Source organism: Tribolium castaneum, chromosome 5, assembly GCF_031307605.1.
Source record: "Tribolium castaneum strain GA2 chromosome 5, icTriCast1.1, whole genome shotgun sequence".
NCBI lineage: Eukaryota > Metazoa > Arthropoda > Insecta > Coleoptera > Tenebrionidae > Tribolium > Tribolium castaneum.
In genome coordinates, this window is record NC_087398.1 from 2,963,843 (window position 1) to 2,979,437 (window position 15,595).

Here is a 15,595-nt window from a genome sequence, read left to right on the forward strand (position 1 = left end):
GATTGTATCGTTTATCTATTATCTGCGGCGGGATTGGGGCCCAAAATTTGTATAATTCACGCGCATAACACGCCCCCTTTCATGCACTTCCCTCCACCCTCCCAAATCAACAAGCTCGGGGAAGTGTTTTCAGATCACAGCGTGGTGTCAGTTCATCTCAACCACAACCCAGTGCAAGTTAGAAACCGATCTTCTCGTGCCAAAATAATGCCCTGAATTGTCGTGACAATTCTACAAGTGAGTCCAAAAATGTCCTCCCCGAAGCCCATCCACCACGGCCAGGAGCACATCAAGCGGCCCATGAACGCCTTCATGGTATGGTCACGCGGCCAGCGCCGCAAAATGGCCCAAGAGAACCCGAAAATGCACAATTCGGAAATTTCGAAACGGCTGGGCGCAGAATGGAAACTGCTGAGTGAGTCAGAGAAGCGGCCCTTCATCGACGAGGCCAAGCGGTTGAGGTGAGAATTTTTTGATTCAAGGTGGAGGTTCCCACATGTATTAATTGAGGGGGTGAATAAAACCGCCCCCTCATCTCAATAATCGGGAGATTCGATATTACAAAGCAGGTCGTCTGTTTTACAAAAGATAACAGAGTGCCCTATGAAAACCAGCCTTATTCCTCCTTTTATAAGGGGTGGATTAAGTCGTGGCATATTAATAAAGTCATAACGAGGTATTATAGGGTGGCATCTCTCTATTTCACGGATTAAATTTAAACAATGCCTGTGTAAACGCTAGGGTGAGCTGAACCTAATCGGTCAATCAAAAGTAAACATTTTTTCCTCATTGAATGAGTTAAACTCGCTGTGTGAAAGTTCTGTGTATTTTTTATTATTAGGAAATCAACAATAACATTGTGTTTGTTGTGTGTATTCCCAAGACAAGGTGTTTGTTGAGTGATAAAGGGAAGAATGAACATTTATATATCTTACAAAGACGACTATTATCTAATACACACAAGCTCTGTACATTTTCAAAATTGTACCTACAAGGAACCCTGAATCAACGATTATTTCAGGTTTGTTTATATAAATACGGAAATGGTTATCAGTAGTTGGGCGCGATGATAAAGTACTTAGTGATATTTGTTCAGGTTTAGATCAATTTCATTTAACACTATAGAAGGTTTCGAATGTAAATAGAGATGATTGCTTTGTTTAAAGAAGCGTCTCATATATTTCTCACTTCCAAATTGTCAATATGGGGGTTTCAAACGAATCTTATCGATTTAAGTCAGTCAATATTTAAACGAAAATTTAGAGTTGGTATTAGATTAAAGAAATGAAACACACCACCTAGGTAGATACATATTTATTGCTTATCGTGTACATTATTCCTACATGCATTAAAATTGTGTTTAGGTAAAATAATAGGTACATAGGTGTAGGTACCTGTAAATGCGGAGAAATTACATAGGTTTAGGTATTTAAAACCAAATGTCTAACCCAAATTAATTTAAACAAAATTATTAAATAATTACCTAATAATGGTATAATTGTTAGGAAAAACGATTTTCTCTAACAAAAAAAAATAATAATTAACTTCTAATAATTTAGTTAACTTCTATAAATCTACCTATATTTCCGAACATCACAGATATTGGTCGAAACATTTAATTATTCAATCCGTACCAATTTCTAAAAGTCTACCAGATCTTAGAATATTTTCAGTAAATCCTAAACAAACTGTTTCAACGAGAATTTATTAAATATGACTAGTATTACCAATAGTTGAACCTCATGTTTTCTGCTTTTGGTTTTTTCGTTTGGTCACAAAATTATTTAATTTAAACTTAATTACCTACATTTTTTTTAATTATATTAAGATAAAAAATTAAATTTATTTTTCTTTGACCCCTTTCGACTGACAATAAATTAATAAATGATTTTGTCTACAAAAAAAAAGAATTAATGGTACAATAATTACCGTGACTCCTGGCGCCCTGTTCTTAAACACATTTACAAAAAACAACTTAAAAAAATCCAATAATTACGTCAGACACGTTAAATTTTTTCACTTTTAAATCACTGATTATTACCAAATTTCCACGCTTTATTTCGCATTTAATTCACAGTAATTTTAAATGACAGCAATTAAAGTTGATATTGAAGTTATAGATGCCAAACAACGTACGATAAAAAAGATGAATTTAGTTTGATTTGGTAGAAATTTCAAATTCCGTCATCAAAATAAAAATTTGCGTTCAATGAAAAAATGTTGTGATGAACTCGTTAGACCGAATGAATAATCTCAACTATCGCCTGGATTAACAAATTAACAAAGAGCACAAAATTGGTTATTGTTTAACAATAAATTTTAAAGACCTGTTAAAATAACAGCTTTGTTATATAAAATCGACTTCATTACATTTTATTATTATGCTATTATAATTTTAAAATTCAATACCTATTTTTTTTTTAAATTCGAAATAAAATTAAGTTACAAACTTAACACAAAAAATTTAAACAACGAAGGAAACAAATACATTCCACAATTTATTCAAAAAAAAACAACAATTTCCATAGTCAAACAAACCTGAACTTATTTATTAATGCAAAAAAAAATAATTTTTTTCTCGAAAATTTTAGGACATATACAAAAATGTTCAAAATTGATTGTTAGTCAAGTCACCTATGAAACGTAATTTGCCGCTTAATTAAATTGTGAATGCCGACAAAGTGACAGATCTGTCAAAATATTGCAAAAAGGTTTAGAATCTGAAAACGAAAGAATACACAACAAGAAAAATCATGACAATATAAAAAAGAAATCAAGACAAACTCTACAGTAATTAAAACATCTTTGCCAAGAAATGCAAAGAAGTGACTAAACGGAAAATTCAAAAATTTGACAGAAATTCAAATAAGTACAAAAGTCATTTAGACGAAGCGGCACATTGAATTCCATAGTCGACTTGAAGGACAACCATTTTGAACACATTGTATCTACCAATTTTTAAACAATTAAATTTGCTAATACTTTGTACTGGTATTCACACTCTAAAAATAAGTTTTCTTTCTTCAGTCAAATCATTTGGCTCCGCATATATTTTTAATTCAAAAAAAGAGTTTTCTTACTCACTGCGTTTGCGTCTTTAGTGTTTCCGATCTTTCCTTATATATTTTCAAGTTAATTAAAGGGTATTTATACTTCTATTAAGTTATCGTTACGTTTATAATTTAGTAACTTTTTGTTGCTGTATTATTTTTCTACATTGTTGGTTCTTTACTTTTCCCGCTCTTACGTCCTTTCAAAGAGTTGCTTTTACAATTAGGCCGCCAGACCCTAGCTAGTGATCGTCTTTTGCAGATATTTTAATACAATTTTAATAAAATCAACATTACAATCTATAATTGCCTTAACACAAAAAATCCCTTTTAAACAACGAACAGAACAAATACATGTCCACTATTTATTCAGAAAAAACAACAGTTTTTATATTCAAACAAACCTAGACTTATTTATTAAAATAAAACCGTTTCACATCTTCAGCCCCGAAAGAGCATGAAAACGAAATCCAAGTGTACATAATTCATTTCCGGGTCTGGGCCTCTTAAGAAGCATATAAAACGCAACTTGTTATCAGTCCTATTTACATATACCAAAAGTCGTTTTGTTCACAAGCCACCCCAAAACACCGGATATTTGTTTATGCCCCTTTCTTTATCTCCATGGAAGAGCGAGATTTTTTAAGTAAATTTCATACTGCGGGTTTTTTATCACAATCTCCCATTTTTCCGTAAATTATTCAACAAAGAGTGTTCTTTGTCGCGTTTATAAAAATATTTGTAAATGTAATAGGACACTAGTTCGAAGCTTGGAATTCTAACAATACACTATCTAACCCAACATATTCAGCTGGCGACAAAAGATAATGCTTCCATTGTAAAGACACATTGAGCACCTCCTGTGATCCTATTCATAGGGAGATTGTCTCGGCTCGCGCTCTGTCTCCAATCCCCTCAACTACAATGCCTCTTTCACGCGCCACCTCCTTTTGTTCTATCCGAGCAATTGGAGTATTTACCTCCACCGACGCCCCAGAACGACACAATGGCTCGACGTTACGCCGAACGGAAAACGCTAGACCTGCACCCAACCAAAAAAATCCCCATATATTAATTTATTTAATAAAAAAACACAATTTTCTGAAAGCGCATTTGCTTGCAGAGCCCTCCACATGAAGGAGCACCCCGACTACAAATACCGTCCACGAAGGAAACCCAAGCCCCTCCTGAAGAAAGAACCCAAATTCGGCTTCTCCATTTCCCCCCTAATCTCGCCACCCATGGACGGCCAGAGCATACCCAGATCGATGGTCCCCCCCATCTCAGTCGCCACCTCCCTCCCATCCCTCCTCTCGCACCACCACCCCGACCAAGACCCCCTGAAAATCCCCCGGAGCCTCTTCCCCCCGCTCCCCTACTTGTACCCCTTCCGACACCCCGAAGAGTCAAAATTCGCAGCTGAACTGGCCCTCCTGTACAGTAACAGCCACCTGTACCCCCCGAGCATCAACTGGCCCATCAACAATCTGGCGAGCAACGTCAACGGCCCTTGCAACATTTGCCCTCCAGCGTTCCCCCGCCGGACCCCGAGTCCGGAGGCTATGAAGCGACCCGTCTGCGTTATAATGAAAAACGACGAATTCCGGAACGAAACCATTCCCGCTGGACACGTTATATGAAAACCACTTCCGGTTCTTCCGGAAAGGTTGAACCTGGGAACTTGGTTTAGTGATATAGCGAATTTAGCCACTAGTTCGGTATCAGCACCACAAACGACGAATATGGGCCAGGATGGTGCCTCCGGGAGGGACAGTTGCAGTCCGGGAGCGCTGAGTGACAAAATCGGATCTTATAATAACTGAGAGTTTGTTGTGTGATACGGTGTCTAATTACGGAGTTTATTGAATTTTAAAGATAATAGAAATATAATTATGTGTTATATGAGAATTAAGATAATTGTGCGGTTTTAGTATTTTGCAGGGATGGTGCAATTACTTTTTATTTAGATGAACGGTTTCATGTTGATCATTGAGGTGAACGCCGAACTGATTTTGTTTTATTGCGGTTTTTCCTGGTTGTTACGTTTGGATTAATTTGTTATCACAAGATGGAAACAAATATGTTTGTTATTTTTGTTCTTTCGGTCCCAATAGTGTAGCATCATTTAAATGAATGTAATAAAATTGTTACGTACTAGAAAAAATACATTTTTTCAAGACTTTTGCCTTTTATTTATTTATAAAAAAATATTAATAAATTAGTATCCAATTAATTACATGTAGTATTCCAAGAGCAAAACCTCCACCAAAAATTCAAGTTAAATACAGTGGAATCTCTCTCAGTCGAAGTATTACGAGAAATTGTAAAAAAAAATTAATCCAAAAATGTCGATTTTAAAATATTGTTTTACCGTTTTTCACAATTCTCAACACGTTTTTGATTAAAAAAAAACTCGAAATATCATCATAAATCTCATAAAAAAACAATAAATTTTGTATATTTTTTGTCAAAAAAAAACATATATGATAATAATAAATCAAAAATAATAAAAAACTATCGCAAAATCTGAGCTGTTTTTAACACATTTTTGCTCAAAAACTACAAAATCAAGATCACCATAGTACTATTTTTCAACTTCTGCACAGTTCCATTGTATTTTTCAGTTAGAAACTTACCTATTTCGCAAGATATAAAAAAGTCAAAAAAAAATTCCTTTTTCGAATCGTTTCAAAATTTTTTCAGTCTGAAGTACAAATAATGTCTTGCAAAATTTCATCCAAAATTTAGTAAATCGTTGTTCATCTTCAAGCTAGAAACTGATTAATTTCGCAAAATTTTGTCAAAAGAGCCCAAAAACCTTAAACATAATGTAGACTTTAAACGCCTAGGACCAAATTCATAATCGAATTTAAAAGAGCATTAAATTAAATGTTGTTTAAAATGTGAAATATTTGTCAACAAATCCATAGTTACCAACACATTATACACAACATTAATTTAATGCTCCTTTAAATTCGCTTATGAAATTGACCCCTAAAGCAACAAATTTTTAATTACTAATGTATATCCATGCAAAGACAAATTCGATATCTAGTGGCCAATTTTAAATTAGATGTTTGAGTTACAATTTTTTCTTGAAAATTTTAGACCACTTATCAACCATCAGACAAAAAGTTTTGTACAAAAAAAATTAAAATTTGCTAATTTTTGGAATTGCTGCTCTATAAAAAATAAAGTTATCTTTCTTCAGTTCTTGTTCGGAAATGAAATTGTCAAGTCACTTGACTCCACATATTTTTTTAATCAAGAAAAAAGTTTTCTTACACTCTGACATTTACGTCCTTTGATGTTTCCGGTCTTTCCTTATATACTTACAAGTTGATTAAAAAATATTTTGCAGAAATTAGTTCAGAAGTCGACAAATTAGGTCGAAAAAAAGTTTCTTGTGTTTTTTTTCAATACTTTCAATACAAGTAAATATTCTTTTAATTTATAAAAAACAAATTTGTTATTAAAATGTTTCTTTTTCGTATTAAAAAGAAATAAATTCGAGAACGAGTAAAAATTTTTAATTGCCGATTCAACTGTTTTCAATATAAACCATACTTATAATATATTAAAAAATAAATTATTTTGAAAAAAAATATTCACAATAATAATTTTTAATTGTACTGATAAATGATAATACTAATACTTTGACCATAAGAGTAGTAGAAAAATTAGTCCTTAATGTGTTTGTTGTAAAACTTTATTTCCCACGTATTAAACTGTGCAATTTTAAACAAAGCAGAAATACCGTTCCATATTTGCGGCAAAAATATTGTCAGTCCGTTTTCCTTGCGCTCGGCGCGCTAATAATACGCCCCATAATAGAAACTCTTGAATGTGTGCTAGAGATTCCCAATGAATATAGTCTTTGTACCGATCCATTCGGTCGTTACAAATAAAATAGGATTATTTTCACACATGTCGAGTTCGTGTGTATATTGTTGGAAAAATCAATGGTAGGGGTAAACGAATTATTTTTTCTCCGAATTGTTTCAGAATCCGCATTTAAATTGTTACGATAAGCTCGCACTCCCAACCGCTCTGTAAGTTAATTAGTTGCGACAACTTGGGTAATTTGTAACAATTAAAAAGTTTTGTTTGCATCTTGGCATCTGATACACCACAGTGTACAAAGTTTACATATGCTAATTATAAGTTGGCGTTGTTAGGAAATGATACTTAATTACCCGCTAAATGAACTATAAATCTCCGTTACTTTGAAAAGTTTAAGTGGAATCAGTTGTTCACTCCGGAATATATGCAGACTGATATGAGCTCCTACACTGTTACAACCAGCGCGAATTTCGGTCTAACTAATTATTCGCTCGCAGAATTACATTTTTAATTTGCGAACTTCAGGAATGGCTACACTTTCCAGTGTAGTCTATTAAATCCTTGATTATGCGCTTGATAATGTTTTCCTTATTAAATTTTGTAAGCGACCCTAATGACGTTCTGATACGTTTAAGATGCCTTAATTATCATGCGAATAATTGGGTTACACATCATTTAATATTGTTCACTTTATCAACAAACTTTGGGGATTAGGTTCTTCCAACACTCAATTACCGATTCCAGATACAACTCCTTGTACACGAGCGAAACTTCACATATTATGCGTTCAAGAGCTGTTTTTAATCCTGTTAAAACAAAAATTAGAAAATCGATCTTTAATATCGCCGCTTGTAAATCGCAAGTGCACTTAATTTTTAACGAAATATTATTTTTTAATTTTTACACAGCCCCCATCGAGCATTAAAGACCCTCAATCTGCACTCAAGTGGAAAACAGAAACAAAAGTGGGTGTATTATCACATACAAAATAAAACGCGGCGTTGCCGCTAGAAAAATAAACGTTTTTCTTTTGACGATTTTTTCGGCCGAGTGTGGAAATAAATGGCGAGGGGTAAGTAAATAAAAGGAAGCAAGTGGTCAGTTATGACACTACGTCATATGATAGTCATCTTGTATTTCCTGCGGTTGACCAAAAGACGCTCATATATTCGTGACCGCCAAATGTTTATCTAAATAGAAAGCCTCCCGAAATGTGTGGAAATATGTATTCGGCGATACCACAAAGATATTTCAGAATAAATATTTTCGCTCTATTTTAAATATTGAATAGTGCGCTTTCCGCCAGCAATTTGCGTTACTCCCTTCGTATTGACTCATCGATTACAGAAAAATTCTTCAATTAAACTGAATATGTGATCATATGAATGAACGCGGCTTATCTACATGTTGTTATTAATGTACAGCTTCTGCCACAGTTTATCGCTAGTGCCTTAACAATAAAATGATAAGTAGTAAATAAACTCAATAAACACAACGAATTACACTTATCAACAAACAGATTTATTGATAGAGCGTCCATATGGCTTTATTGCACTGCTAAGTAACCCTTTATTTATTATTTGCGTTGAAATAGTCGCAGTTGGTGGGGTTGAAGACGCCCTTATCGCGTCATGACGCTTGTCGTCGACTTAACCGACGTTGCTGTATTATCAATTTGTGTGGAGAAAAAAACAAAGTCAAGAATGTAATTTGAAATGAGTCAAAAGTCTATTATATTTTCCCTTCAAAATGACTTTATCTGTAACAATAGGATATGGAAGCGAAGCTGTGCACCGATTGTAAAGGGTTACAAGAAAAGCGGAAATCAGTGTAGAGAGAGAAAAATCGCGACAAAGGGAAAGGCACTACAGGAATGGAATAACGCAATAGCTGAGTGGTCTTTAGGGTGCATTCACTGGAGTTGCTAGCCAATTCGAGGACAATTCACCGAATCATGGCTGTTGTGCGGCCGTTGTTGGCACGCTCTTATTCCATGACTATTTAATAAGAGCCTCAACACCAAACACAAGATAATGGCTAGTGCAACATATGTCTAAATCATATTAAATAAGGATAGTGATTTTTTTACTCAGCCCGATGTCTCCAGAAAAAACGTTCTAAGTAAATAAATGTTATTCTAATACAATTATTTCTTGCCGCTTAATAATGCTAGAAATAAAACAAAACGAAAATAATAAAAAAACACCTAAAAAACATCAAAACACCTAGAGCATACTAGAAAAATAATCTCCGTCAAAACCATTTTTATAAAAAAACGACTTTTCCAAAAACACAAAGTAAGAACATTAAAAAACCTGTCCTAAAATTTTTATTTTTTTTAATGGCAACCGTCATTATTCTTTACTGTTTTTGATTGTATATTTCTTATTTTTCTGGCAAGTAAAAAAATAATAATGTAAAATAAATGTAAAAAAATAAAGTAAATAAGTTAAAAAATCTGTTGATAATTACACATGACAAACTTTTTCTACTTTGGTTTCACAAGTTGTTAATTGTGAAACTTAGAAGTAGTTTCACAAAGAGAACTTTTGTGCAACTCTTTTTGGTAAGTTTTTAGGAGTTGCTGAGCTGGGTGTCATCACATAATATAATTAACAAAATTAAGAAAAAATAGTTTTAACAAATTGTGTTAAGTTAAACTAAACAAAAATAAAAAGTAGAAAAAATAGTGTATTACACTCGTTTTACAAAACTTAATTGTGGCACTCCTTCGTCGTGCTCCAAAACCATTAGTGCCACAATAAAACGTCTTATAAAACTTGTATAATATAATATAATATCTTTTACATATTGCTTTATTTTATAAGAGACGATTGTTTTTTTTTTTGCTTTTTTTAAAAAACCATAATAAAATATGAGTTTTATGCCTTATACTTTAAACTCACTTTGTTTTATTTATATCTATAATTATTAAAAAAAATCGAGATGATTTGATTTCCGTACTTTCGCTTCTTTTATCTATGGTAGTTTGTTTCTCAATTTGCACACTGTTACTTAAACAAATAATACAATTTTCGATTTACAACAGATAAGAATTTGTCATGTACTTCTAGGTTTATACTTTAAACAAAAATAGTACAGGAAATCTTTTGATAGATTTTATTTACACAATATTTCAATATTTGTCCTACAGCTGAATGTGTAAAATACCACCACGTATGTACATAACAGTATAAAAGTTTTGCAAGTTTAATTCTTTTTAAATCATCCGTAAAATAAACGAAATAATAGGTATTATTTGTTGGCAAGAGTTTGAGTATTCTTCTGATAACAAAAACAGTTGTTCAGATTAGACCACAATGAATTATGACTCTTAATTTGTCATACACCTATAAAAGTACGTTATAATTGTTATTTACTTTACAAGTAAGTGTTATTACACTCATAAGAGAAAAACCATCGAACATTCTATGTCATGTTTTACTTTTACTGATACAATAACAAAAATTCTTTGTTTTATTATTTGGGTTGACATCTTTTGTGTAATATTCGTATTAATAAAATAAAATGACATATTTATAGCTCTATTCCCTTTATTAGGCACACTGTAGCAGCAGGTAGAATTATACCTTTATTATCTAAATAATCCCGAATCCAGTTAAAAACTAGGGTATTTCCGAATTTTTTATGATGAAATGGTTGCAATGTTTGTTTTCAAATTGTATTTATCGAAGTGAACAAATCCATATAAATGTCCGTTTAATCAACACGCAAATAGGCCCCTTTCTACATTTATAAGTTCTAATTGAAAGTACCCACACATAAAAATCAATTTCATCTAGCAGAGGGTCGTGCCAGTCAATGAGGGGTAGGGCTACATTTGTATATACACTGATTAGGGGGGAGTGACAAAGATTTCGAAATAAGAACGCTGGGGGACCACTGCGAGGGCTAAGCGAAAAAAATTATGCTACCTAACTCAATCAGAACAGCAAACACACATCGTCCACTGTCGTACAAAAAAGGCGGTAGCTGCTTTCGCAGAAAGGAATTTTTTCGATCACACGGTTGATTTGGCAAATGCAAATTGTGTATCACCGCATGTAGAAGAAAACGCAGGATTGAAGACGACCTGGGCGTCATACCATAAAGCAATGATTCAAGTCACGTGTGAGCCCAATCAGGGCACAAAAGCTCGCATTTGCACGTGATCTAGAGTGGCTGAGGCAAATACAACGCGAGATGTCGCACGAATCAAATGTATTCAGGTTGAATATTCGGTGTTTAGCATTCACACACTCATTGTTTGAGGATTGAAGATCTATTTGGTAATAGGGTTATATACAATGGCAAGTGCAAGAGCACGTTATGAATGTTTAATGACGACGCGGTGAAAAAAGTCCGACACGATCGAGAGGATGCGGTTTAATTTGCGATTTACGGGTGGAAAATAAATAGAAAATTAAAATAGACCAAATATTTAACCATTTACTTAACAACAAACAAATTAAAAACCTCATTTCTCGACAATGACGCGGTTAAATTAAAACTTGAAATTACTTCTGCATGATTAAAACCGGTAATTGTTGGTGGAAAAATGTGATTAAATTCAGATCCATTTTATTGCGGTATTTGTTGGCTTTAATTCATGTTGACACAGACTGGGGATCGCTGACAGATATTCCATTGTCCACGGCTGGAGCAGGGAGACGCGCCAAAGAGGTTTGCCGATCATCCGGTTTACAAGCAATAAAACTAAATTATACATTTTTTTTAAATCATCCCTGCTGTTAAAATATGTACCCGTCCAGCCAAAACTATTCCAGAAAAAAAATATGGAGTATTTTATTTTGCCAGTTCTCGAATTACCATCGGGATTAAACAGAAAATACCATCTTAAAATGTAATGTAACATACCGGCCCTATTTGCTTACTGTATTTTTAAAAAGTGTTCTTATTCCTGATTACAATGATATATCACATAATATAATTTAATCTTACATGCTGATCAAAATAGAAAAAACCCTTGTTGCGAAGAGTGCTTTGGGAAAAACGCCAACCATTTTGTTTTTGAACAAACTAGATTTTGGAGGTTTAATTGAATTTGGATCTGAAAAATTCACTTTCCGCCAAGCCTACTTATTTAAAAACTAAGAAGCAAGAAGTTTATTTGCAAAACAATATAACAAAGTTATGAAAATTTGGCTCGCATGTTTAATAGATCTGTCAAAATGTAGTTTGTTAAACAAAATTTTTGGCGTTTTTTTCCAAAGAGCTCTTTGCAAATACGCTGTTTTCTTAATTTTAATCAGCATGTAAGTTATGATTATATCTTGTAATACATTATTGTAATCAAGAACAAGAAGACTTTTCAAAAATACAAGTGTCAAATATGGCGTCTATAAGAAAAAGCAAAGCTGAGTGTTGTAACCTTGAACATCAAGAACGCCTTGGAAAAGGCGATGACAGATTTAGATTTCTTCTAAAAAAAATGATGCCTAAAGAAAGTCCTAGTTAAAAACTTCTAGTTCTTTTAATTTTCGCTTAAAAAAATAAAACTAAAGGTTTTCTATTTTTCGCTTTACATAATTCAAAAACTAAAAATTTTCAAATTTTCTTTCAGACAATTTCAGCATTAAATTGTGCGCAACTCTGCACTAATTTAACCGAACTCGTATCTCTTATACTTAATAACTGAGATCCCCACAGTGGAGCTTGAAAAACGGACACCCTGTATATGTCAAACAAGCTTTAGATATGAGTTAAACCTAAGATTTATGTCTTAATCTCAGTGGTACCTTCTATAATGCTTGCCTAATTTTTTAATAATGAAAAAAATATTTTTATTAATTAACGATTTTTGAGTTTCGTCAGCTCGCTCGAATTAAGTATTTGGTTTTGATAATTTTCCACTTTTGGTATAAAACCCATAATTTAAAATTTCCAATAACAAATCTAAACAAGTAAATAAATAAAAATAAACATTTCGGGGCATCATTTTGAAGCGAGCAGCGTCTTTGTGTCAGGTAATGCAGTGTTTGGCCGTTAAGGTGTAAGCAGTGAGGCGAAGCGACAATATCTCGGCAGCACATCAGATAAATGTCGCCGATAAATCGCCATAATAAGCGTGAGAGGTCTAATAAGAGCTTTTAGCATCGTCGCGCTTCCATTCAGAGAAACAAGTCGAGGGCAATAAATTGAAAATATAAAGTGAGTGAAGCATTAGTATGTTTATGTGTTAGCCGGGCGTTGTGATGTGCCCCTTTGTGGGGCGCTAATTTCGGCAGTGTCTGCGCGCTATCTCCTGGAGCTGCGAAGAGCCGGCAATTTATAGCAGGCCGCGCACGTGCGAGAGATAGTGATAAAGTATACGGGTTGCCTCCCGTGATAACGCCCACTGTATAATAGGATTTACTATACGTAACATAATGGTCCATTCTGCGCCGTTTTCTTATTCTTTCTTGAGATAAAATGTTGGAATACTGGCGATATCTAGTTATCAGTGTTGCCGCAGCGAGCTCCCGGAAATGAACGAACCTGTGCGATATCAGCGCCGCGACGCCACGCCACAATGCGAATATAATGTTATCTGGCGGGTTTTTATGCCTTTTGTGTTTAGACCGCGCTTCTTTCCAACTCCTTTGTCTAACACAATCGACGCTGATTGTTAATTGAGTTTCGAGGATGTCGCTAAATGAATTTATGGAAGTTTTCTCTCCCAAACACTTTAACGATGGCGGCTTTCAAGCATCTCAATCGACGCCAACACCCAATTACGGATTAGCCAAATGCCAATTCTTTCGCCAAAACACAACTTGTACCAATAAATTACTTATCAAGCCAAATAAAATTTATTCTATCCCGGCGCATCCACCATTTTTACAGGTGCGAAAATATTCTTCGATTGTAACTCAAGAACGATAGCTGTTATCACGCAACTAACGATACACAACATTAAAACTGATGTCCCCCACACTTTCGTGTTTGAAAATTTCTCATAACGTAAATATTTTTTGAAATATCCGTTGGTGTATATCGCATTCATTAAAATTTTTTTTAAATAGATTGGCGTAGAAAAAAAATTCATAGTAATTTTTTAACAAAAAACTAATCTGCCTCTGGAAAATAAGCACCCTAATTTTGTGCAAAAAATAAAAAAAACAAAATAAATAATAATTTTAAGCGCATTCCGTTATTTCAGTTTTTGCTTAAGCCTTGCATTATCTTACAGCTTTTTTTTTGAGTTATTCATTCAAAAAAATATTATACAAAAAAATAGAGCATAAAGATTGCATTTTTCAGACACGTAAAATAAACATTTGGAAGTGCCCCAGCGATCAAATTGTAGACCAATACTTTAATAAATTTATATTGCTAATAGCGCGTTTAAAACTTTATGATTTATTTACATTTATTTATATCGTAATTGTAGAGAGTTGATCAATTTAAAATCCCTAAAACTCTTTTTTTGCCCTTGTACGCCCCAAGTAATAATATTGTGCGATCATTTGGTCACCATTATCCTCTATACATAATAATTCGTATTAAATCTTTACAAATTTTTTTTTTATGTTCTGATGACACATTCGTTTAAAACTTACCCTGAAACAGAGTGCGACCAACTAGTGCTCTTAAAAATATTTTTTCAATAACTCGAAAACTTAAAAAAATTTCGAAAAAATCAGTTTTTGTAAAATGATGAAATAAAAACAAAATAAAAATGTACTTGATGATGTAAGAATTAGTTTTTCGTAAAACACATAGTTTAGGCACAAAACGCTTGATTCCAAACTTTTGCCAAACTCTGTATTTAATTTTTTGTATTAGGCTAAATTTATTGTTAGTTTTTTTCTCAGCAATATTTGTTTTAAGTTTACATGCACCACGTTTCCTTTGTTGAAAATAACTAAATTGTTAGGTATTATTATAAGCAAAAAATAAAAACAAGGAGATAATGCAATAGGTTGTATTTAGAATATGTTGCGGCTGGACAAATGTGCAATTATCGGGCCAATTATCCCGCCAATCTGGTGCAGAGTGCACCTTCTGAATCCTGCTGCCTAAACGAGCAAATAAAATCAAGTAATTAAATTTATGAATATTCATGACGTTAGTTATGCTGCATTCATCTAACTTTTAAAAGAGTTTGAAAAAACTTAGCTTGTAAAAGATTTTTCCCTTAAATTTTAATAAAGCGACGCGCGGGATTTGCAGACACTGAATTAGATGGTATTGAAGCAGGGCCCAATTGCCGCTTATATTTTTTCAGCCAACAATTTTTAAACTAATTGTGTTGCGAGCGACTCTCAAACGGTCGAACCCAAACTCTTCTCCCCAAACGTAAATAAACACTAACAACTAATGCAAACTCGCGTACTTGACTTTGGAACATTTTCAGAAAATTTGTCCCAATTGTCCCGGTGGTAAAATTCGGAACTTGGAGGGATAATTGCAGAAGTAACATGTTTGGAAGCGCTGAGTCGAAGCTTTATGAAGCTGTGTTAAAAATGTGTTTGCGAGAACATAAAAGTTTTATAAATTCACTTTTAATTTTCTTATAACTGAGTTTGAGTATAATCGAGTTTGGCTTTTGAAGAAGTTTACAAGGAACGCTCATTCTTATTTGTGTTCATTTGTAACTGTGCATTTTTAAGGACGTATTCGTTAGTGCCATTGTTCGGGTGAAAAACGCCTGAAAACGTTAATACAAACAAAAACTGCTGACCTATAAAATAATTTTA

At 33.5% G+C, this 15,595-nt stretch overlaps 1 protein-coding gene across 1 annotated transcript; it reads left to right on the plus strand.

Annotated features, from left to right (window-relative positions):
• Nucleotides 1–5,230, plus strand: LOC660601 (Sox21a). Its single transcript, XM_966817.4, has 2 exons — nucleotides 1–461; nucleotides 4,174–5,230. Exons 1-2 carry the CDS (start codon nucleotides 250–252, stop codon nucleotides 4,688–4,690), a joined length of 729 nt encoding a protein of 242 aa, XP_971910.1. The 5' UTR covers nucleotides 1–249; the 3' UTR covers nucleotides 4,691–5,230.
• The last annotated feature ends 10,365 nt before the right edge of the window (nucleotides 5,231–15,595 follow it).